This window comes from Lynx canadensis, chromosome X (genome assembly GCF_007474595.2).
Source record: "Lynx canadensis isolate LIC74 chromosome X, mLynCan4.pri.v2, whole genome shotgun sequence".
Taxonomy (NCBI): domain Eukaryota; kingdom Metazoa; phylum Chordata; class Mammalia; order Carnivora; family Felidae; genus Lynx; species Lynx canadensis.
Window position 1 is genome coordinate 79,733,516 of NC_044321.2, and position 24,167 is coordinate 79,757,682.

The window sequence follows — 24,167 nt, forward strand, 5'->3', positions numbered from 1 at the left end:
ATACCAACAGTGTCATGGAATAAAAGTTAATTTGGGATCTAACTCCCTTTCAGACTATTCATTTAACCTGGTATAAACCCAAACAATCATATTATGCTTCAGCTCCTATTTACCATTTCAGTGAAATCTCAAGAAAAAACACTGTTAAAAGTCCCACCTATGTGCAGATACAACACCGTCTAAATTTATTTACGTTTTTGAATAAGATTCCTTTTTTGGATATGAATACTATAGCCTATTTTTCCTATTTCTAATGACTCCATGTTGGATTCTGATGGTATTCCCACAAGGTCACACAGTCGACTTGATAGTACAACTGAGACCAGAATCCTGGGATTTGAATTCCCAGGATTACTCTTTCTACTATACCATGGTGATGCTCAAATGCTTACAGGAAGTGCTTATCATATAAAAGGGAGCACCAGATTAAAAAAAAAAAAAGTATGAAAGAGTTTCAAGGTAATGCACCCTCACAGCCCTTTCCACTTATAAATTCTTTCTTCTTCAGTTTCAAGTATTTAGTTGGTCACATTTTTAAACTTAAAACTGAACTCCAGTCTGAATATCAGCTTCTCATAAGCAAGATGTAGAATAAATGGAGTTGTTACAACTTTACACTGTGATCTCCTGAGAGGTCCTGAGAGGTTTCATTATTTCCACTCTCACTCCCAAAGTAAAATCATCTTTGGCTGGGAAATGATCATTTACATAAAACAATATGTAGAAATTAAAACACTTTAATATAATATAAACATTTCCAGAATATAGACTGATTTTGTATCAGTACTTTTTGAGAGCTTTTTAAAACTATATATCATCTAAACTTATTACAGACAGTTTCATTTTCCACTTTCAGAACTAGAAAATACAAAAATACACTGCAAATTAGATTTAACAAACAAAAAAAACTGATCTAAATTGCTTCATACATTTTTCTTAGAGAAAATCAAAAAACAAACACACAATAACAACAATAAAATACCAACACTAACACAAACCCAAACAAGGAATGGATTTTGTAATGCCTGGTAATTCTCTCATTTAAAATAAATTAACCTTTCATGGGCAAATAATTCACCACCACAGCAATTTGATGAATAGAAGTAGAGACAACCTCATTAAGCAAAATTACATTTTATATAAGAAATGTAATTTTTTAAAGAAAATGAGAAAAACTAACTTGAGGAAAAGGCATATTGAATACTTTTACTCCACTTGGCTTTTGTTGGAGGTTAAAGTTAACTGCTCACTTAGGAAGCATTCAAGTAACATAAATTTTATGAAATCAAACTTTTCAACTTATTTCTTCAATTCGACCTTAAGGGAACAAAACTAAAAAGCTCAAAATCCAAGCATAGACTCCTCCCAAAGTATTGTCTTTCTTCAACAGATTTCCTTTTCTGTTCTTGTGTTCTTATGTTCTTCTTTCTCAGAGGCTAGATTTATGCTTGTTTCTTCTTTCAATTCAATTTCAATTTTTACACCCCCTAAAACTAAGCTTTCCTGAATAGCCAATGATCATATCTACCTATGCTTTTCTTCACTGGCTGTTCTTGTTTTTGTCTAAATCCATTTTCTAAACTGATTTCTTCATTTCATCCTTGGGTAAACAAAATGAAATTCCTAAAACAGACTCATCCCAAAAGACTGACTCTTTGTCTTTTCTTCAACAGAATTCTTTTTCTCTCATGTTCTGGTTGTGTTCTTATGTTCTTCTTATGTTCTTTCTCAGTATATTTAAGCTTGTTTCTTCTTTCAATTCAATTTCAAATTATAAACACAAAAACTAAGCTTTCTGGAGCTGACACTGACTATATCCACTGCTCTTTTTCTTCTGGATGTTCCTGTCTTTGTCTAAATCCATAACTGATTTCTTGAATTCATCCTTGGGTAAACAAAACTAAAAATTCAAAATCCAAGAATAGATTCATCCCAAAGCATTTCCTCTTCTGTCTTTTCTTCAACAGGTTTCTTTTTCCCTTTCTTGTGCTTACGTTCTTCTTTCTCAGTGGGCACACCATGGCTTTTTTTCTTTTTTCGATGTTTAAGCTTTCCTGAACTGACGCTGACTTGATCTCCTGTTCTTTTCCTTTGTCGGATGCTCTTGTCCTTGTCTAGATTTGTATCACCATAACTCTTTTTCCTTTTATGCTTCGATTGCTCTTTCTCTGACCTGTCTTCACCTTCTTCCAGGTGCCTTCTTCTCTTCTGATGTCTTCGTTTATGACCTGCTTTATGGTCACTGGTATTGTTTTCTGAGAGGTGCTTGTAAACTTCAGATTCTACACTGTATGAGCCAAAGTTATTTTCTTGCTGACTAAGGCTCAGGGGTACTGGCTTTTCTGGAAAACAGTCTCTGATGGGTTGACAGGAGGATATAGAGTCTAGTTTCTGTATGCTGTCATGAGCTGGTAAGCAATGAGGTAACTGGTTTTCCACTACTTGGGAAATACTGTATGATCCTGTATAAGCATGGGAAGTCTCAAATGGGACTTTTTGCTCAAAAATTCTATGTTTGGGTCTGAAATCAACCTTTTCTTTGTACTTATGGATTTCTATAGAGCTATCACTAACCTTTCTGAAGCAAGTCTTTGGCTCTAGTCCTCTGGCTTTCTGCACTTTGATGTAATCTTCTAGCTCATCTTGGAAAGAATCATAAGTTCTGTGTGAATGAACTGGTAACCAATAATGCAACTTGCTTTCCACTGGTGAAATATTGTATGGTTGTTGGTAAGTCTGGGAAGTCTCAAGTGAAAATCTTTGCTCAAACATTTGTTGTCTGGGTCCAGAGTCAACTTCTCTGTACCCATGGGTCTCTGTAGAGTTCTCTCTTATCTTTCTGAAACAAAACTTTGGATCTAGTCCTCTCGCTTTCTGCACTTTGATGTAATCTTCCAGTTCATCTTGGAAAGAGTCATATGTCTTCTTTGAATGAGCTGGTAAACAATGAGGTAAATGGTTTTCTGCTGTTTGTGAAATACTGTATGATCCTGGGTATGTCCAGAAAGTCTCACATGGGAGTCTCTGTTCAAACATTGTATGTGTGGATCTAGAATCAACTACTTCCCTGTACCAACGGGCCTCCAAAGAACTCTCTTCCATCTTTCTGAAACAAATCTTGGGCTCTGGTCCTCTGGATTTCTGCATTTTGATGTAATCTGCACATTCATCTTGGTAAGAGTCTTGTGTCTTCTTGGGATTCTTCACTAGACTGATAACAATGGATTCTCTGCAAAGAAAACAGTAGAAAGTTCTTATTACTAGGCTATTTTATTCTGAATACTTTCTTTGTTTTAAAAAGATTAGTCTGGAAAAAACAACAACAAAAGTCCAAACAAATATTAAAAGCTTACTTCAATATAAATGCTGTAAATCATCACTTTTTATGCTAAAAAGAAGTAGCAGGAACAGTCATATTTCTCAGGTACCTCACAATTTTTTTTTTTAATTTTTTTTTCAACGTTTTTTATTTATTTTTGGGACAGAGAGAGACAGAGCATGAATGGGGGAGGGTCAGAGAGAGAGGGAGACACAGAATCGGAAACAGGCTCCAGGCTCCGAGCCATCAGCCCAGAGCCTGACGCGGGGCTCGAACTCACGGACCGCGAGATCGTGACCTGGCTGAAGTCGGACGCTTAACCGACTGCGCCACCCAGGCGCCCCCCTCACAATTTTTTAAATACAAAAAAATTTTCAGGGCTGAGATGAAAGGGAAGATGGGTACAAACATGCAGACATAGCTGATACTGCCTTAGTACTAAACATGTAAGACATGTTGGGATATGTGGGAAAGAACAAATAATATTTAATGCCTTGAGGATTGTCTGATTTGAATGTCACATTATTTTAAAAGTTTTAATTAGTTCTTTGTATAGAGCTATAAATGTAATGGATATTTGTTCTGGAACCGTGAGATTTTAAAAAAGAGTCTAAATGAAGGTTAACTTGGTGAATTGCACAATTTAGCTCCTACGTATTCAGACTCAAAGTAGAAATATTTTCAACTAGAATAAAATAATTAAACAGAAACACTATGGTTTGATTTTCAAAGCAACAAACCAAAAATACAATACCCAAGTGCCCCTCTGTCCTGCTATCTGACTGATCAAGTCCCTAATTGTCTACTTAATCCTCTCCTCCTTGAAACAATAGAATAGAATGGAATAAATATTTATTGTGCTATTGTGTGCCAGGCCAGGAACCTTACACATATTTTTGTATTTCATTATAACCACATTAAATTGGAAATGTCTAAAGTTATACACTTGTTAGAAAGACAAATCTGATATTCCAGTCCAGGTCTAACAGCAAGACCTTTGTTCATAACCACTATACCTTGCTGAAAGGATGATGACCAGATCACTGTATCCCTGGAACTAAGCCAACCTTCCAGGAATTATTTGAATTTTCATGGCTCAATGAGAATGAGAAGAACAATGCTGTTTGGTCACAAGAGGTGCCAATTATCCAGCTCTGCAAGTATACTATCATGGCTAGAGAACTCCCTATGAGATTCCACTACCATGCACTTTGTGACAAATACCATTAACTGTATCACCTTATAGGGAAGTGAATGCCTACAAAAGTTTTGTAAAATACATGCAAGGGTACTTGACAGAAGCCCTACTCTTTGGTATCATAGGAGCATTTTGGCAGAAAATACTTACTTAATTTGGTGTTCACTTCCTTGCATATGGGACCGGAACATTTCTAAAGATGTAAAGGTGATATTACAAATATGGCAAACGTAGGTCCTCATACTAAATGCTGAAAAAAGAGAGAGTCAAATTTAAGGAGGTCAATATGGACAGGAATTTACTAGAGATCATCTACAGAACTTTCCCAATTTAAAGATAAGGCCCAGAGAGGTCAAATGACTTGGTCAAAGTCAAAGAGCAGGTCAATAATAGAGCTAACCTCTCAGAGCCCATGTTTCTTAATTTAAAGCCCAGAATTCTTCACACTACACTACACTACACTACACTACTTCTTTAGCCTTGGCCTCTTTCTTGAGACTACTACCTGCCTGCCTATTGTTTCTACATGGAAGTGCAGTAGACACTTCAAATTTAGTATGCCCAATTAACCTTTGCCTCTTAATCCCTTAATCAACCTCTTTTTTCTTGCCCCTAATTCTCTTGCCATCCAACAAAAACCTGAAATGTTCCAAAAGATTAAACAAAAGCAAAGTTTTACTCTCTTATGTGAAATCACTGTAGTGCATTAGTTTACCAAAAGTAATTCCCACAGACAGATATTAGAAAGGAGAGAGGTTCAGTGAGCCCCACTCTCAGGATAAAAGCTGAAAGAAAAATTCTAAAACAACTACTAGTTACTACTTCAAAAGAGTCAAAAACTATAGAATAAGCATGCCAGCTATTTCTCTGTTCTGCTTCTTAGGTAGAGCTGAAAGCAGAGGATAAATTAATCTTTATTTTCTTAACCTCATCATCCTTCCAATTTCTCTTTGGTCAGAAGTAGAAAATTAATAAATTTCATAAGCCAAATATAAAATAATCCCACACTAAAGAAGAGGCAATAAATTGGTGGATGCAGTAATTTTAAGATGAAGCAAGGTCATCTTTTAAATCAAACAGCAACTTAATCATTCAAATGATGCTAAATTAATCAAGGATATTGGTCTTGTCCAAGCAAATATTATTCATAGAAACAGAAGACTATTGTTAATGAGAAAGAAAGATGCAACTTTGAATAACATGAGGACTCTGCTTACTACTGACATAACTCTAGTGGGCCAAGGAGAGCTCAGCAGGTTTTGCCAAAGACTGAATGAATGATTCCTTGTAACTATCCTCTCTCCCAGTGGTCTGATTTCATGCTAATCAAGTCTATTTCTGATTATAATTTGGCTTCTCATATTCTTTGATACCAAAAAAGGAATACCCTGGATGATATATCCAGGTTTTAAAAGCCCTAGGAACTGAAAAAAGATATTATCCTCTCCTAACATAAATCAATACCAGAATGACAATGTATTAACTTAAATTACAATGTTTCCCAGACTCCAGAATTACTTGAAGTATTATTTAAAATATAGATCCTTAAGGAGCACATGCTCAGTTGGTTGAGCATCCGACTTCGGCTCAGGTCATGATCTCATAGTTCATGAGTTCTAGCCCCACGTTGGGCTCTGTGCTGACAGCTCAGAGCCTGGAGCCTGCTTCAGATTCTGTGTCTCCCTCTCTCTCTGCCCTTCCCCCACTTGTGCTCTGTCATTCTCTCTCTCTCAAAAATAAATAAACATTAAAAAATTAAAATATAGATCCCTAAGCCTCTCCCTGTAAAACATGATCCTCTGTCTCTGGGACAGGGAATTCATGTTTTAACAATACTCCAGGTAATTATTCTTAGAGAATGTGTGGGGAATACACTAAGAGAATACCTTTCTAGTTCCTTGATTATTTATTGGCGTTTTCTAAGTTTGTGGTCTCGTCAGTCCCTGATTTGAGGCTGGTCAACCCTGAAGATTTTGGACTTCCTGCAAAGCTAAGGACTAAATCCAGGAGTCTGCATGTTCACAACAATCCTTTTCAAAAAAATTATCAATACCCTTATTTAACAACTGTGGAAATTAAAGCTCAGATTTGCTTGGCCAACACCATACATTTTGAGAACACCCAAGTTATGCAAGATAAGCAGGAATCCTGGTTTTGTCTGCGTTAATGGTGCTCAATGTTAGCTACACATTAGAACCATGTGGAAAACTTTAAAAATATTAATGTTACAGCTCCACATTGGACCATTTAAATCAGAATCTCCAGGAGCAGAACCAGGCTTTCTTACTTTTTGAAAGTGTTTTACAATAGCCAAATTATGGAAAGAGCCTAAATGTCCATCAACTGATGAATGGATAAAGAAATTGTGGTTTATATACACAATGGAGTACTACGTGGCAATGAGAAAGAATGAAATATGGCCCTTTGTAGCAACATGGATGGAACTGGAGAGTGTGATGCTAAGTGAAATAAGCCATACAGAGAAAGACAGATACCATATGGTTTCACTCTTATGTGGATCCTGAAAAGCTTAACAGAAACCCATGGGGGAGGGGAAGGAAAAAAAAAAAGAGGTTAGAGGTTAGAGTGGGAGAGAGCCAAAGCATAAGAGACTGTTAAAAACTGAGAACAAACTGAGGGTTGATGGGGGGTGGGAGGGAGGGGAGGGTGGGTGATGGGTATTGAGAAGGGCACCTTTTGGGATGAGCACTGGGTGTTGTATGGAAACCAATTTGACAATAAATTTCATATATTAAAAACAACAACAACAACAAAAGTAAATAAAATAGAAAGTGTTTTAGATGGTTTTTCTATACAACTGTTGTTGAGCACCACTCCCCTAAATTATCAAGCTGATGATCTTCATTATGATTATAAACTCAGATTATATTTTAGGGGTTTTACCTATTTGTTTAGTGCTTATAAAGAATATAGTATACATAATGTTCTCCTCAGTTTCTCCTTTGTTTCTTCACAGATTATATCAGGAGACTATAATATACATAATAGAGGGGTTTAGAGAAGCTTCAGGTCACATATAAAAGATACAGAGGCAGTTCTGGAACTGTAGTCTGATTACTATTACCTTAGCCTTTGTCTTTTTCATACACTGATATTCTTGTTGTTTCCTAGATACAGACATCTCATAAAATAATATATTCAAAAAATATATCTCAAAAAATAATACATAAAAATATATACTAAATGGTATAAACCTTTTCTGTGAAGATATGAAGCCTATTTATTGGCTCCAAGATCAGAATTCCTGGTCTAATTCTCTGAAACCTGACTCCCCTGTTTCTTTTTCTTTTCCTCTTTTAAATTGAAGTGGAATTAATATATAGTGCCATATCAGTTTCAGACACACAATATAATGATTAAACAATTCTATACATTACTTAGTGCTCATCAAGATAAGTGTACTCTAAATCCTATTTATCCACTGTATTTCTTATACTTTCTATTCTCCTATCTGAGTCTGCTCCTTGGCCCTGTCCAGCTTTATTGCCTTCAGCTCTGCTAGGACTCCTTGTTTCTGACTTTACCCAGAAACTCAAGCTTCTCTGCATCTCATTCCATTCAGAATCTTCCATAACCTAACACTTGTGGGGCCCACTTTTCTCCTAATCACAGTCCTATCTCATAACTCCTCAGACTAAGATCTTTGTTTTCAAAGAACAGATTGGGGGAAATTCATGTCTTTATAGTCTAATGTTGTGGTTCTCAATCTTGGCTCTATAGCCCAATTACTTGGGGAGTTAAAAAACATAAAACAAAACACTAATGTACAGGTTCTAGGGATTCTAATTTATTTGAGGGATGGCTTGAGCATTGAGATTTCTAAAAGCTCCCTGCATGATTCTAACATGTAGTCAAGGTGAGAACCATTGGTCTAATAGCTTAAATGAAAAGTAATCAATTGAGAGTTGCATGTAAGCAAAAATGCAACTCAATGTGGGATTTAGTTTATGAGGAAAAATTGAAAATGTCCAATTTACCTGTTTTAAAATTATGACAGGAGAACAAAACATTTAAAAAAAAAAGTAACATTTGTTTAGAACCTATTCTGTGATGGGTACTGCACATACTGTTTCGTTTCATCCTTTGTCAATCCTGTGAAGTAGCCTTATTTTCATTTTACACCTGAGGAATCTGAGATACAATTGGGTAAATGACTTCAAACATATCTCCTTCTAAGGATAAACAAATCTATGTTTATCCTTCTATGTGACACTGCCTCTCAATTAACAATTAGCAAATATTGAGAAAAAATATATACTTATTACCATATAAAGCACTGAGATGGATACTGCAGAATAAAATATAATCTTTTGTCTTAAGGAGGCTAATTCAGTTAAGGAGCTATAATTAATGCAATTGTCAATGAACAGTGAAATCTGTGAGAAATCACAGGAAGGGGAGAATGTCAGAGGGATGAATGTCAAGGGGAGAATAGCTAGAGTAGTGAGGGAAGTTATGATGGATCTTGGAGGACAAGAAGAATTTGAATCATAAGGAAGGTAGAAAAGGGCATTCCAGGGGATGAAAACAGTATCAGATATGGCATAGATAGAAATGAGTATGATGTGTTGATTTCAAATAATCTGTTCAACAAACACTGAGGGCCTATGTGGCACCAACCATCATACTAGATTCTAGGTGTACAAGATGGATAAAATGGGCAGGTTTCTCACAAACTCAAGTGAGAAACAGATATTTAAATAAAGGATTTCATTCTAATTAGGTAAAAGGTAAGAAGTATGCTTAAGGGGTATGGAAGCCCAAAGAAGTAGAGGCACTTAAGCACAGTGTGGTAGTCTGGAGAAGGCTATTGGAAGAGATGATGCCTTAGTTAAACATGGAAGGATGAAAATTAGTTAACTTGATGAAAAGAGTTGAGAAGATTATTGTGCGTAGAGGGACTAGCATGAAAGAAGCATATAAGTGCTTATAGGAGCTTCTTAAAATTTGGAATTGTTGTAGAATAAAATAGAACAGGACAAGATGGAGAGGCAAAAGGGTGTCAGGTCAGAGAGATGTATATGTTATGCTAAGGAGCCTACACTTTTTATCCTGTGTATTGTGAAAACTTGAAATGCTTTAAGTAGTAAGTGACATAGTCAGCTGTGTGTTTTAGACAAATCTCTCCTCTAGCTGCAATATGGAGGATGAATTTGAGAGGAACAAACCTTAAAGCGAGGAGACCACATTTATGTAAATATACTAGGCCAGGCAAGAGATAAGGAAGGCATGGGCTAGAATACATGGAACAGGGAGATTGGTGAAATATACCATTAAAATTGGCATAACTTAGTGACTGATTGAATGTGGGATATAAGTTTACCTGAAGGGTGTGAGAAGGAGAAATGTAGAAGAGTGGAAGAGAGTCTTGGAGAGTGGGGCAGGTTTTAATACCATTGCTGAGAGGAGAGTGAAGAGGAAGGTAAAGGATTAAATAGGACTTCAAGTCCATAGAGGTTGGATTCCAAGACTTTCAAGGTACCCAATCTGTAGCTTTACATAATTTTCCATAGCATCACCCAGTACTCTGAACATAAAAGTAGAAAAGGTGGACTGCAGAACTGATCTAGGGTTGAATTCTTGCTACTAGGGAGAGAATAACAATGAGGTATAAGTAAAGCCTTCCCAAAGGTTGTTACAGAATTGGGAGTGTGAAATGATGGTAGTAAAAACGTAATGGAAGGGTACAGGAAGGAAAAATAGTTCTAATAAGACTTGATAAGACTTGCTGATGGACAGGATGTAGCAAAATTCAGTAGACGAAGATGCCCTCAAAGATTCAAATGTAGATGACTAATAAGTAGTGGTACTACTGGTAAAGGCCGGAATCTTGGGAAATTAAAGTTGGTTTTAGAGAAGATTATTAATTCCATTTTAGATATGTTGAGGTACAGGTGAAGGTGAGACATGTAAGTGCAATAATGAGGCTACAAATTAGTAAAATAAACAAAACAAATACAATAAGTAAAAAATGCATACATACTTTAGTTCCATATCGTTATGGTAGCCATCCCTGTGCTAATAAGATCTGGGCTGGATGAGGGACATGAGGAAAGCAGTGAGAATGATGAAAAAAGACAGAGATTAGGTATAGTAGGAACACATACAAAGTGGATGGAAAATAAGGCAGAGACAGAAAGAAGGGTGAAATGGGTGATAAGTGAAATAATTAAGGTGTCACATGTCAAGTTGTTTTTGTCTTACCGCTTGATTGCTTATAATATGGGTTTCTGTTCTGTTCTTTGAAATTCTCACTAGCTAATTTAAATTCTTCAGCCAGTTTTTAAATCCTCAAATATTTACTCTTCTTAAAATGGAATAGTCAAAGTAGTAAGGAAAATTTGTTCTATTATGCTAGTGGTCAGCACTCCCTCCCTGGCCAGATGAAAATTTCACCAAAATCTTTCTTCTCTTATACTAATAACCTTGAAATTTGAGAGTGCTAACATGACCCTCCCTTTAGAAGTGACCAGAGTACACACACTTCTCATAACTGACTCAGTTCCAATTTTATCTAATTCCAGCCATTAAATTAGAAGGTACTTATTTCAGATATCATCACCCCAGCAATAGGAAAAATACTGTAACAAGTAAAAGTTTGTCATTTCTCCAAACATCTACTACTTTCTAAAGCCTTACCACTTCTATTTCTACACTTATCTAAGACAACATTCTTCAAAATCCTACATAGAAACACAGATCTCTATGTAACTTTTTGGGATATGTTGAATCATATTAATTAGGAAACTTAAATACTATAAGCATAGGGTTAGCACTCAACATATCAAAATTAATAGTGCATAGATTCATATATTAAACTAATCTCTACTGAGGCAGGCCTAATCTGTGCCAGTTTCTATCTTTAACACTTGAAATACAGACAAGTTAGATGAAGTCCTTACCCTCAAAGACCTTACATTCTAGTGGGGGATAAAGACACATACAGAGAAAATTAGACACACAGGCTAAGGAAGCACAGAAGATAAGTCTTGAAGGAAGTGAAAAGGCTTCCAGGGAAGTAGCATGTTAACGAATGAGTAGGAATTGAAGAGAAGATGTTTCAGACAAAATGGCAGCATGAACAAGGGCAGAGAGATGAGAAATAGGGTAATAGTTTCTGGAAACCAAAAGCAGTTTGCAGGTTCTGACCTAACACAGATCATGGCAGGAAGTAGGAGGGGATACGCCTGGAGAAGGCAGGAAGGAACAAGATGGCAAGGAGCTATGAAGCTTAGATTTTTATCCTCAGAAAATAGAGAAACAATCGAGGGTTTTAAAGTGAGGAATGGCATGGAAAGATGTGCACTTTAGGTGAAACACTCTAGTGGTTAAATTAAGGGTAGATTTGGGGAGACAAAACTGATGGCAGGGAGAGTAGTTAGGAGGTTGTGGCAATGTTCTAGAACAATGCTTCTCAAAATTTATTGTGAGTACAAATGACCTAGAGATCCTGTCAAAATGCAGTTTCTGATTCAGTAGGTCTTCAGTGAGGACTGAGATTCTTTTTCTAACACGCTCACAAATGATGCTAATGATGCTGGTCACAAACCACACTTTGAGTAGCAAAGCTCTAGGAGAGATGTTGAGGGCCTGATCTAGTGTGGAAAAAGCAGGGCTCGAGATAAGGGAACTGGTAAAACAGTCATAGCTCTGTGTTTCATTAGATAAAGAAGTGAAGAAGGTAATGTTGGGGGAGTCACAGTCAACTACAGGTTTCTACTTTGAACGAATGGAATTGAAATGGCTATGAAGTATCCAGGTAAAGCAGTAGCTGTCAGTTGGATATGAGTCCAAAGCTTGACAGAAAGGTCATAAGCATACAGATAAGATGAAATCAGGGTAACAGATCAGATCATATTTGTATAGTGAGGGCAAAATGGAGCCACAGGAACACCTACATTTAAGTAATGAATTAAAAAAAGAGCCCCCAAAGAAAACAGAAAAGAAACAGAAACACACAAGAAGAGCAGAGCTTTAGGAGTTACATATGACAAAGATTAGGGCTTTAAGGAGGGAGTAATAAATATTTTCACATGAAGCAAAAAGGTCTAGTAAGGAAAGAATTGAAAAAGAACAGTGAGTGGAGGAAGAGAAGTGGGTGGAAGAGAGAATATGAAACGCGAATAAAATACACTAGTAGTGAGAAGGTGCCTGTGGGGGAAAAACGAAAAAAAATATGGTTAGAAGAGCAAGTGGATTCCTTCAGTCAGGATCAGAATCTTTATTGTGACTGAATTCTTGCCACTCTTTCTAGTTCCTTTGTTAACACTCTCTCCTTCCCACTTCTACAAATCTAAATCATACACTTCCTCTAAGAACATTTTCTGAACCATGATGTTTTACTCCCCTGGTTACCAAAAATATGTACATAAAAATTCATGCCTGTAGCCTCTTACAATGAAGTATCATTAACGTAACTAGTTTACACACTTGCTCCTTCAGGGAAAATGGTATACCCTCATTTGTATTCCCAAGAATAAGTAGCCTAGTACCTTAGAGACACTTAAACCATACTTAGTGACTAAATAATATAACTACAGCGTCACTAATTAAAAATACTTCCTTATGTACCTACGACATAACATGAGACCATGGGAATACCTGTACTCGATTCTATAATTAATGAAGGTCATCTAAACTTTTCTGAGTCTCATTTTCTAGAAACCAACAGATGGACCCTGAAGTCCTTACTCATCTAAGATTCTATAATCCCATGAGTACTATCAACCTACTACTCAATATGAGTAAAATAATATATACATAAGACAATATGTTTTATAAAATATAAATTTTCTATTAAAGAGTTTTGGTATATTTTTACTGTTTACCATTTGCATCTGATTTTGCTGGAAGAGGTTTCTCTCTTATCTTGTCTACAAACTTCTTCCTAGCTTCATTTCTTTTGTGTTTTTTCCCAACATAATGTTGTTGGGCCATTAATGGACTATTAAAGGAAGCAGGACAGAGCTTGCAATACTTGTTTGGATTATTCAAATCCAAAGCACTGCTGGAAGAGGAAGGCATAGTCTTGTCTTTAATCCCACCTGGAGGAAGCTTGACAGCAAGAGGCTTCAGAAAAGTTGATTCTGCAGAAGTAGTAATAGGCACACCTGCTGAAATAGTTGTAATGAGAAGTGATCAATATGTATTCAGCTATCAGATCTGCATTCATTATAAAGTATTAGGGAAATTCAGAATTCTTTGAAAACTTGCTATCTTTGGACTTTTTCCTCACAGGGCTGTTGGATAAAGGTACTCAGGTTAAAAAGAATTTCCTTCTGTGAAAACAAAAATTTGGATGCAAGTCTGGCACCAAGTTTCTCCAACAAAGGTACAGGAAGGAAGAATATTCAGCATTAGCTTTTAGCTTATTACATTAATTTGAAAAATAAACGAAAGCATGAGAGTTTAGGATGATTCTTGAAATTAGTGAGGGTAAAACAGAGGGTGCCAACTTCTAAGTTGGTGCCTTTCCTGAGTAGCACAGTAAGCCTATTCAGTCCAGATTTGTGGTGTTTGTATCAAAATAAAATTTATGCAGTTATTTAAGGCTATACAATAATGTTTCCACAATTACAGTTATTTCAGAGCTCTTATATTTCATAACCTCTCTGAGCTCAATTTGATGAATTGTGGGGACTGAAAATAAGACTTTACACGATACTTTCTATTGTAGGGCATACTGATTCCAACCCTCTTTGGACCTACAGGAAGAAAAACAAATATACAAAAATTAGAGAGACTAGAATAAGTTTAAAAATAATTCTGATTTAATTTATTAAGATAAAAGTATGTTTTAATGCTGTATGAGGCCTACAATATGAGTTGGAAATTAACGTCGTTAAATTTTCCATGCTATGCATGCCTTATTCCTAAAGTGTTGAAGCTAGTGTGAATGTGGTAACTTATTTATTGCAGAGGATTAATCATCTCATTTTTTGTTCTCATTTTTTGTTTAAAACACAAGTTTGATTTTTCCACTTTAGGCCAGAAGTGAGATCTTTGTGATAGATTTCTCATGCGCTGGTGACTCAACATCACTGGAAGGAGGAAAGAGGCAATGTTTTATAGTTCTCTGTATCTTTGGAATCTAGCATAAAATAAGTGCTCATTACTGATTGATAATGTTGGTGGTACTTTTTCTTTATATTCAGAGGAAAAAAGCAGTGAAGTATCAAGGTTGAAGGAGAGTCCATAACATATGTATTTCTTTTGCTTATAGTTATAGTCAGAAAATGCTACACCATAACTATATTATGATGAAGACACTGGTCTGAACATGTGAGAGAATGCTTTAGAAAGTACTAAAGAAAAAAACTATGATAGGGGAAGAAGTAAGAAGGAGCTAAGATTTTGTGATTTGATTAGAACCTGGACAGCTCAGGCTGCTTTTTATTGTTTCTTTATAGCAGCATAGCAAATAACTTGTTTTCATTTGTATTTAATAAACTGAAAAGGAAAGGTCATAACATTTCTTAAAATTCATCTAGCAATTACAATCTCCATATTAAATGACAAAGACACAGAAAGAGATTACTGGGCAGAAGAACAAGAATCCAGTTATTGCTCCAGAGTGAAAGTCTCTCTAATTAAAAAATGGGTAGCAGGTTGGAAAAAAAATGACAGGGAGACCCTGTATGGAAGCTAAAGAGGTGAATATAACCTTACCCAACTCTGGCTGAAATCCTGATGGAGATACCTGATCATGCTCCTCCATTAATTGCTTCAGTTTTTTAGCATGGACTTTTCCCACATAGTGAGACTGAGCAACAACTGGAGAGCTAAATATCATGTTGCAGAGATCACAAAATTTGTTTCTGTCCACTACATTACTCCTATGCACCTGAAATAAGCACAATGTTGAAATAAGCACAATCTTGTTAGAATGATTTGATAACTCAAAGGTTAGAATTATGACATCAATATAGTCCACTTACCTTAAATTTCTTAACATCCATCTTCATTTTCTTACCAGGCACTTCGTTTTGTTCCCCATGAATTTGAGAATAAAACCTAACATTTTGAGCATGTTTCTCACTCTGAAAAAAGATATAATATGACTTTGTACATTCAATGACAGAGGCACCCCAAATTTATACCTCTCTGAATTTCAGGATGGCATTTGTGAGTTGTAATGTATGTGGTGTGTACCAAGTTTATGAAAGAGCTTCACATGCTTTTTCAAATCTCTAAATCTCAGTTAAAATGAAAATAATACTATAATTTAGAGGTCAATAACTTTATGTTCTTGTTTTTAACAGGCTCCTGGTTGCTTCTCAGTATCAAATTTCTTCTGCTTACTTACACATATTGGGCAACATACCCAGATAAAAGACTGCATGTTTCAGCTTCCCTTTCAGCAAAATGTAACCATATGACTAGATTCTGGCCAAAAAGATATAATCTGAACTGTTCGGTGGAACTTCTGAGAAACCTCCTTAACAGGCTGGGAGATGAGCCCCTCTTCCAGCCTTCTTCCCTCCTGTTTCTGGAATTAAGATGGAAAGGTCAGAGTTCGAACAGTCATCTGGGACTATGGGGGATCTTGAGGACAAAAGCTAGCTCATCGAAACAGAAAGACAGAAAATACCTAGGTCCCTGATGATGTCATGGAACTGTCATATCAGCTTTGCACTGGATACCTCTCAAATTCTTTTATGTGAAGATTTTAACCCTTCAAGGTTAATTAAGCATATTAGAGATTAGAAAAATCTCTAAAAATGTGTAACAAAATATATAAGAATAACAAAAGTATTGGTGTTGTGGTAGAAGGGAAACTAATATTCCTGAGCACATGCTGTGAGACAATCACTATCTACAGAATTTTAAATTATGAAATATATCCATCTTATAGAAAAGCACAGGAAATAATATAGCTGAAGCCCACACCCACCACATATGTAGTTCTACTTCCTCATGCCCACAATCTCTTCCTCCTCACTCTCTCCCCATTAGTAACCACTGTCTTAGAGTTGATCTATATCATTTTATTTCATGCTTTTCCTCTTTTACCACATATGCATGTACCCATAAATGGTATTATATACTATCATCATTTAAAATTTTTATGAAAATAGAACCATTATATTCATATCCTTTTCAACTTCCTTTTTATAACTCTCTATTATATTTTTAAGATTTACCCATATTGGTACAGATACTTCTCATTCATTTCTGCTACATGCTGCATAATATTCTACTCTATATGTTACCCATTTAGTCATATATTGAAGGCAGTTATATTTGTTTATTTGGCTATTACAAGCATTTCTCCATTGAATACATGTAAACACATCTCTTAATAAATATGTCCAAGGCTTTCTTTAAAGTAGATACCTAGAAGTAGAATTCTCTTGACTTACAAGATTTGAGGATTTTCAACTATAATATGTATTATAAAATTTGCCCCCAAAGATGTTGCAGCAGCCCACAACTCCAAATGCAGTGAATTTAAAGGTTTCTGTCTTTGTATATTCTCCTGAAGTGTTATGTGCTATTAGATTTTAATTTTTGACATGATGATTTTGATAACACAGCTCATCACTTTAACTTACATTTCCTGTATGATCACTAGTGAAGCTGAGTATCTCTTCTATAGCCTGTTCATATTACTTTCCCATTTTTCTACTGGGTTGTTTCTTGTTCTAACTGATATATAGTCCTTTATATATTCTAGACACTAATCTTTTGTTACCTACATGGGCTATAAATACCACTCAATATGTGATTTGTCTTTTACCTTTATGATTTTTTTCATATAAATTTTCCTGACTACATCTTTATTTTAAAGCTATAGCAATGAGGCAAAACTCTTGTACAGAAAGGCAAACAAAGCAATACAATAACACAGAATAATAGCCACAAAACAAACATATATATGAAATTTAGAATATGAAAGAAGTGTCACTACAAATCAATGGGGCAAGAATGGACTGTGAAATCAACAGTGCTGAGACACCTGGCTTTCTGTATGGAAAAAATGTCATCAACACCCTCCTCCACATGCAAAAATCAATCCTAGATGGATTAACACTTTAACATATTAAATAAAACTTTAAAGGTATTAGAAGAAAATAGAGGGAAGTATCTATATGACAAAAGTGCAAGAAATGGTTGCTTAAACAAATAAGTATATACAAAAAGGGAAATATTAATAACTGCAACATCATTAAAATTCAAAACTTCTTTGTCAAAGGTTAATTGGCCATATAATTGTAGATTTATTTCTGGGTTTTCTATTCTGTTCCATTGATCTATGTGTCCATTTTTGTGCCAGTATCATACTGTTCTTTTTTAATGTTTATTTATTTATTTTGAGCAAGAGATAGAGAGCAGGGGAGGGGCAAAGAGAGCGGGAGACGGAGAATCCCAAGCAGGCTCTACAGCTGTCAGCGCAGAACCTCACGTGGGGCTCAAACTCATGAACTGTGAGATCATGACCTGAGCCAAAACCAAGAGTCGGAGACTTAACCAACTGAGCCACCCAGGTGCCCCAGTACCATACTGTTTTGATCACTAAAGCTTTGTAACATAACTTTCAGCAAAATGTATGTGATGGAATAGTGATGATACCTCCAGCTTTGCTTTTCTTTTTCAAGATTGCTTTCACTACTCCAGGTATCTTGTGGTTCCATATAAATTTTAGGACTGTTTGTTCTAGTTCTGTGAAAAATGTTTTTGGTATTTTGATAAGGATTGCATTAAATGTGTAGATGGATTTGGGGAGTATAGACATTTAACAATATTTGTTCTTCCAATCCATGAACATGGAATGTCTTTCCATTTCTTTGTGTCCTCTTCATTTCAGCAGTGTTTTATAGTTTTCAAAGTACAAGTCTTTACCCATTTTGGTTAGATTAATTCCTAGGTATCTTACTGGTTTTTGTGTAATTATAAATGAATTTATTCCTTAATTTCTCTTTCTGCTGTTTCATTATTGGTGTATAGAAATGTAACAGATTTTGGGGCGCCTGGGTGGCGCAGTCGGTTAAGCGTCCGACTTCAGCCAGGTCACGATCTCGCGGTCCGTGAGTTCGAGCCCCGCGTCAGGCTCCGGGCTGATGGCTCGGAGCCTGGAGCCTGCTTCCGATTCTGTGTCTCCCTCTCACTCTGCCCCTCCCCCGTTCATGCTCTGTCTCTCTCTGTCCCAAAAATAAATAAACATTGAAAAAAAAATTTGAAAAAAAAAAAAAAAAAGAAACAAAACAAACAAGCAAAAGGAAAAAAAAGAGAGAGAGAGATATCTCTTAACTATAGAGATCAAATTAATGGTTACCAGAGGGGAGGTGGGTTGAGGACAGGTTAAATAGGTGATGGGGACTGAGGCGTGCACTTGTTGTGATGACCACCAAATGTTGTATGTAAATGTTAAATCACTCAATTCTATCCCTGAAACTAATACGACACTATATGTTAAACAAAAACTTGAAAAAAAGAAAAAAATCATAACCTATAAAATCTAGAATAAAATTGATAATAAATGGAATTTTAAGAGACATATGTAGACAATTTTCTATTCTTATTAAAACTATATTGGGTTTCAAAAATGTATTTTGGAATTTTAAAGAAAAACAATTCATTCAAAAGTACTTATTTCATAATATAGTGAATAGCAAACCTGGCTCTTAGGAAATTTAGCTTTGCTTTCCCCAAAACTTTCCGGAGTAGAATAGCTTTTCAAAGGTTCAGAATTCTGTAAAATGTTTTTATTAAAAAAAAAGTCTTTTTGAAAATGTATAAACTTTCAAAGTACTATAATTGGCAATGTTTTTTTTTCTTTTTGTTTTTTTTTATATATATATATGAAATTTATTGACAAATTGGTTTCCATACAACACCCAGTGCTCATCCCAAAAGGTGTAATTGGCAATGTTTTAAATATCAATCTCATTTTATAAAGTGCCAACTTTTTATTATAGGCTAGTAACAAACATTTTGTAGTCATACAATGTGTAAACTTATCTATGTTTGCTTTTTAGTATAATACATTTTTTACAGTGCATTTTTATTGACTGCATTACTTGTAGAGTCTATGAAAATAAGGAAAGTATATTATTTATAATTTAATCCCCCTAACAATCCAAGCTCTGAAATACTGGAAGTTCTCAATAAATATTTGTTAATAAAAAAGCCACAACATTACATAATGCCTTATCACCATGAAAATATTACAGAAAAAATAAAAAGATGTAATGATAGGGCAGATTGTCCAGAATATGCTGTTATATGAAAAAACAAGTAAAAACCAACAGACACAATTCTCTTTTGTTAAGATGTGTGTGTGTGTGTGTGTGTGTGTGTGTGTGTGTATGCACGTTCAGAAAGCATACTGGAATCATATCAGCAAAAGAGAAGTTAAGTGATGGCTACCTACAAGTGACAGAATTATAACTGAATGTGATTTTCTCATGATTTTGTGTATTTTCTACGCTGAATAGTACTTCGTAAGCCCATAAAAAGCTGTTTTTTTTTCACATTTAAATTCAAATGGTTCTAACCACAGTTATCACAGAGCCCCTTGATTGTGTGTCTCTCTTTACTAACTCTGAATCTTTGAACTCTGGCGTCTGAAGATGTACTAGGCACTCTCACATATTTGATTTCATTTAATTCTCACATGTTTAATAAGAGAGATTTTACCACCCCTATTTTGCAGGTTCAAGGAACATGCTCAGAGAGGTAAAATGACTTGCCCAGGGTTACACAGCAGTGATGGAGTTAAAGCTTGAATGTATGTCCTCTCAATCCACATCTAACAAAATTTCCCTGTCATTACAGTAATTGAATCCCAGTCAACGTAAGAAGGAAATATAGCTACCAATAATATTAGCAATGGACAAAGTGAAACATTTTTAAAAAAATTTTTTTAATGTTTATTTTTATTTTTGAGGAAGAGAGAGACAGAGCGTGAGTGAGGGAAGGACAGAGAGAGAGAGGGAGACACAGAATTTGAAACAGGCTCCAGGCTCTGAGCTGTCAGCACAGAGCCCAACGCAGGGCTCAAATTCAGAAACAGCAAGATCATGACCTAGGCCGAAGTCAGACGCTCAACCGACTGAGCCAACCAGGCATCCCTAAGACAAGATGTGTTTTAAAAAGTAAAGCTGCCATTATATTTTTTAGAGTAAATTTATCTAGTACTTTTAGTAACCCAGACCTTAGATATGAAATAAATCCAATAGCTCACTGTATAGAAATGAGAGGTAATACCAAATGAGAGAAAAGAACACTGGACATGAAAGAAGGAATCATTGTTAAGCTTAGTCATGCCAATGATGCTATGAAAAATCATGATCCCTCTGGTACTCAGTTTTCTAATCAGTAAACCAAAGGAGTAAGAACAGTAAACATTCCCTCTTCTAGTTTTAGAATTTTATGGTTCTGTGCTTAAAAACATGTTGGTTAAGAGGAAACCGAGCAGCTTAGTCGGTTAAGCATCTGACTCTTGATTTTGGCTCAGTTCATAATCTCATACTTTGAGACTGAGCCCTATGTTGGGCTCTGCGCTGACAGCACAGAGCGTGTTTGGGATTCTCTCTCTCCCTCTCTCTCTGCCCCTTCTGTGCTTGTGTGCATGCGTGTGTGCATGGGCTCTCTATCTCTCTCAAATAAATAAAAACAAACATTAAAAAAAACTGTTGGCTAAGTCAAATGCAAGACAGGTTCATTTTGTTTTTATAGCCTTCATTTACTGTACACAAAGACTCTGGAGTTTTATAATATGCCTTGATTAACATTAATAGTTACCTACTCAAGCTTTAAAATGCCTCCCTTATATTTACTACAAGGACTTGAAGAGACAGTGGTTTGATGAATACAAAGGGAGGCAGAATGGTGTGAAGAAAAGAAAAGAAGCTCAGAATCAAAAAGATTTTAAACTCAAATTCCCCAAACTTACGCTAGTAAGTTACTGTCCCTCTCTGAGCCAGTCTCATCATCCATCAAAGGGAAATAATTCCACCTACTTCACAGGATTTTCATAAGAGCCAAAAACGATAAAATATGAAGTTTATCTGCCACATTTAAAAGCCTACATTAGATTCTATTCCCATTATTTTTAACCTACCTCATAATGTGAAATCCTTTGTGATTCAAACTGTAGCACCACTCCACATATATTACAAAAGTTATCTGTAAAAAGTTCAGTCTTTTCCTGTTCATTCCAAGTCATATCTATGAATAAAATAAAGGGAAGTGAGACACATTAATTAATACTTAAAGTTATCATTTTCATTCATTTCACATGTCACCTCAAATCTGAGTACTTGCGAGGCTACAGTAATAGCTTTTTGCTTAACGAGTATGCAATTTAAATAAAATGTGTATATTAAGTATGCTTCCAATATCTGATACAGCAAGAGTTACTTATTTAGTATGATAAGTCTAAGCAATACCATTCCAAAAGGAAAGTTATATTTATGTGGGTATCAGTAACTTCATGAAATTCGTAGAATGATCTAGGGCACCAATAATGAAAGGCAGGATTAAAAAAATAGCCTTGGAATTTTGTTTTACAGCAGATAATTCTTAGAAAAGCATTGTTTTAAGACTATCACCTGTCTAGAGCTATGGCTCCAATGTTACCTAAAACCATTTGGAACCACAAACTTTGCTGATGGTAGGCAAACATCCTCCATTGGTTTTTTTTTTTTTAAACTAGCATGTTCATCTGGCCAAACATGTCTCACACAAGCCCCTCAAAGCTATAAAATAATGTACATATAATAACATCTAGAAATTACACTATAGTGTTTCTCACTGTATTAATAACACATATCGGAACTTTCTGCATTTACACTTGAGGTTCACACTTCTATCAAAAGTTCTTAACAGCTGCAATGTATTCTGACAAAGTTTATTAGCTTATCTATAGGGTATAAATCACAAAACATCAAATTTTACTTGCTATTTGGTATTTAAATGAATAAGCTGATACCACATATTTATGGAGAAATGCCAATAATACATTAAATAGATAAAAATTGTAGAACAAGAAATATATCAAATTCCCAACACTACCAAAAATTAAATATACACCACATAGAAAAAATATGAGAAGTTATAAATTAAATTTAAAAGTTGTTAATTTTGGGAAATGGGGTTAGAAAAGGAACAAAGGGAGAAAATTTAACATTTTATTCTTTTCAATTATCTTGTTTTAATTTTTGCAAAATACATGTAAGCCTTTCTATTTCAGTCAGTTAAGCATATGGCTCTTGATTTCAGCTTAGGTCATGATCTTGTGGTTCATGGGATTGGCCCCACCTCGGGCTCTGTGCTGACAGCATGGAGCCAGCTTGGGATTCTCTCTCCCTCTCTGTCTAGCCCTCACCCATTCTCTCTCTCTCTCTCTTTCAAAATAAATAAACTTACAAAAGCTTTTAAATATACTTATTTTAGAAGTTATTTTGGATATCTTCAACTAAGCTTAATTTTCAGTATCACTGTATGCACTAAAAAGGCTTATTTAAAAAACTGTCCAAGATAAGAATAACTGTAATTAACATCACTAATCATTAGGGCAATGGAAATTAAAACCACAATGAGTGTCATTATACCTGTCATAATGGCTAAAATAAAAAACACAAAAAAATCACAAGCGTTGGTGAGGATGTGGAGAAAAAGGAGCCCTCATATGATATCAGTGGGAATGCAACATTGGTGCAGTCACTGTAGAAAACAGTATGGAGCTTCCTCAAAAATTAAACATACAATTACCATATGATCTACTAATTCCACCACTGGGTATTTACCCAAAGAAAACAAACACACTAATTTGAAAAGATACTTGCACCCCTATGTTTACTGCAGCATTATTTGCAACAGTCAAATATAGAAGCAACCCAAGTGTCCATCCATAGATGAGTGGATAAAAAAGATGTGATATCTTACTCAGATGTGGAATATTACTCAGTCATAAAAAAGAATGAAATCTTGCCATCTGCAACAACATGGATGGATCTAGAAAGTAGAATGCTAAGTTAAATAAGTCAGTCAGAGACAGACAAATACCATACCATTTCACTCATACATAAAATTTAAGAAACAAAACAAATGAACAAAGTAAAAAAGATACAAACCAAAAAACAGACTCTTAAATACAGCTTTCCTCCTCCAGAGGAAAGGTGGGTGGGGGAAGGAGTGAAATAGATAAAAAGCATTAAGAGTACACTTATTTTGATGAACACTGAGAAACATAAAGAATTGTTGTATCATTATATAGTACATCTACAACTAATATAACACTGTATGTTAATTATACTTTAAAAAATAAAGAATAACTGTAATTAGGAACATGTCAGAAATGCCTTGATTGACAGTTAAATATTTATCCCTGTAATATATAGATAGCATCCCCTCTGAATTTAATTTTTTAGGTTGCTTTAGAATATATATGATTTATCTAACTCTGACTCTAAACTCAGCAAGATAAAGAGGTTAAAATGCATTTCAGGACTTCCCTTGTTTCATTATTAATGATTATATGCAATCTGAGTATGCTGGTAAGATTTCAAATTTCCCTTTAAAATTTTTCACTAGTAAATATTTCATTTGTCAGCAACATAACTTGTGGAGAGAATGTATCTTTTAAGAAGACAAAAGGAAACTACTAATTTAGAGGTTCAATAA

General features: G+C 35.2%; 1 protein-coding gene across 2 annotated transcripts in view; it reads right to left on the minus strand.

The window, feature by feature from the left end:
* Positions 1 to 1,411: 1,411 nt before the first annotated feature.
* The window catches only part of ZMAT1 (zinc finger matrin-type 1), a 36,533-nt gene continuing 13,777 nt past the window's right edge, over positions 1,412 to 24,167 (minus strand). The window contains exons 2-7 of one of the 2 annotated variants that reach the window (XM_030305625.1): positions 21,604 to 21,710; positions 15,476 to 15,577; positions 15,207 to 15,381; positions 13,367 to 13,651; positions 4,668 to 4,767; positions 1,412 to 3,229 (exon numbers count right to left, since the gene is read on the minus strand). In XM_030305625.1, coding sequence (XP_030161485.1) covers positions 1,909 to 3,229; positions 4,668 to 4,767; positions 13,367 to 13,651; positions 15,207 to 15,381; positions 15,476 to 15,577; positions 21,604 to 21,710 — 2,090 coding nt within the window. In that variant the 3' untranslated portion in view covers positions 1,412 to 1,908. Of the gene's footprint in view, positions 3,230 to 4,667; positions 4,768 to 10,521; positions 12,555 to 13,366; positions 13,652 to 15,206; positions 15,382 to 15,475; positions 15,578 to 21,603; positions 21,711 to 24,167 lie in introns of those variants that run through there. The other variant, XM_030305630.1, reaches the window with a different exon arrangement.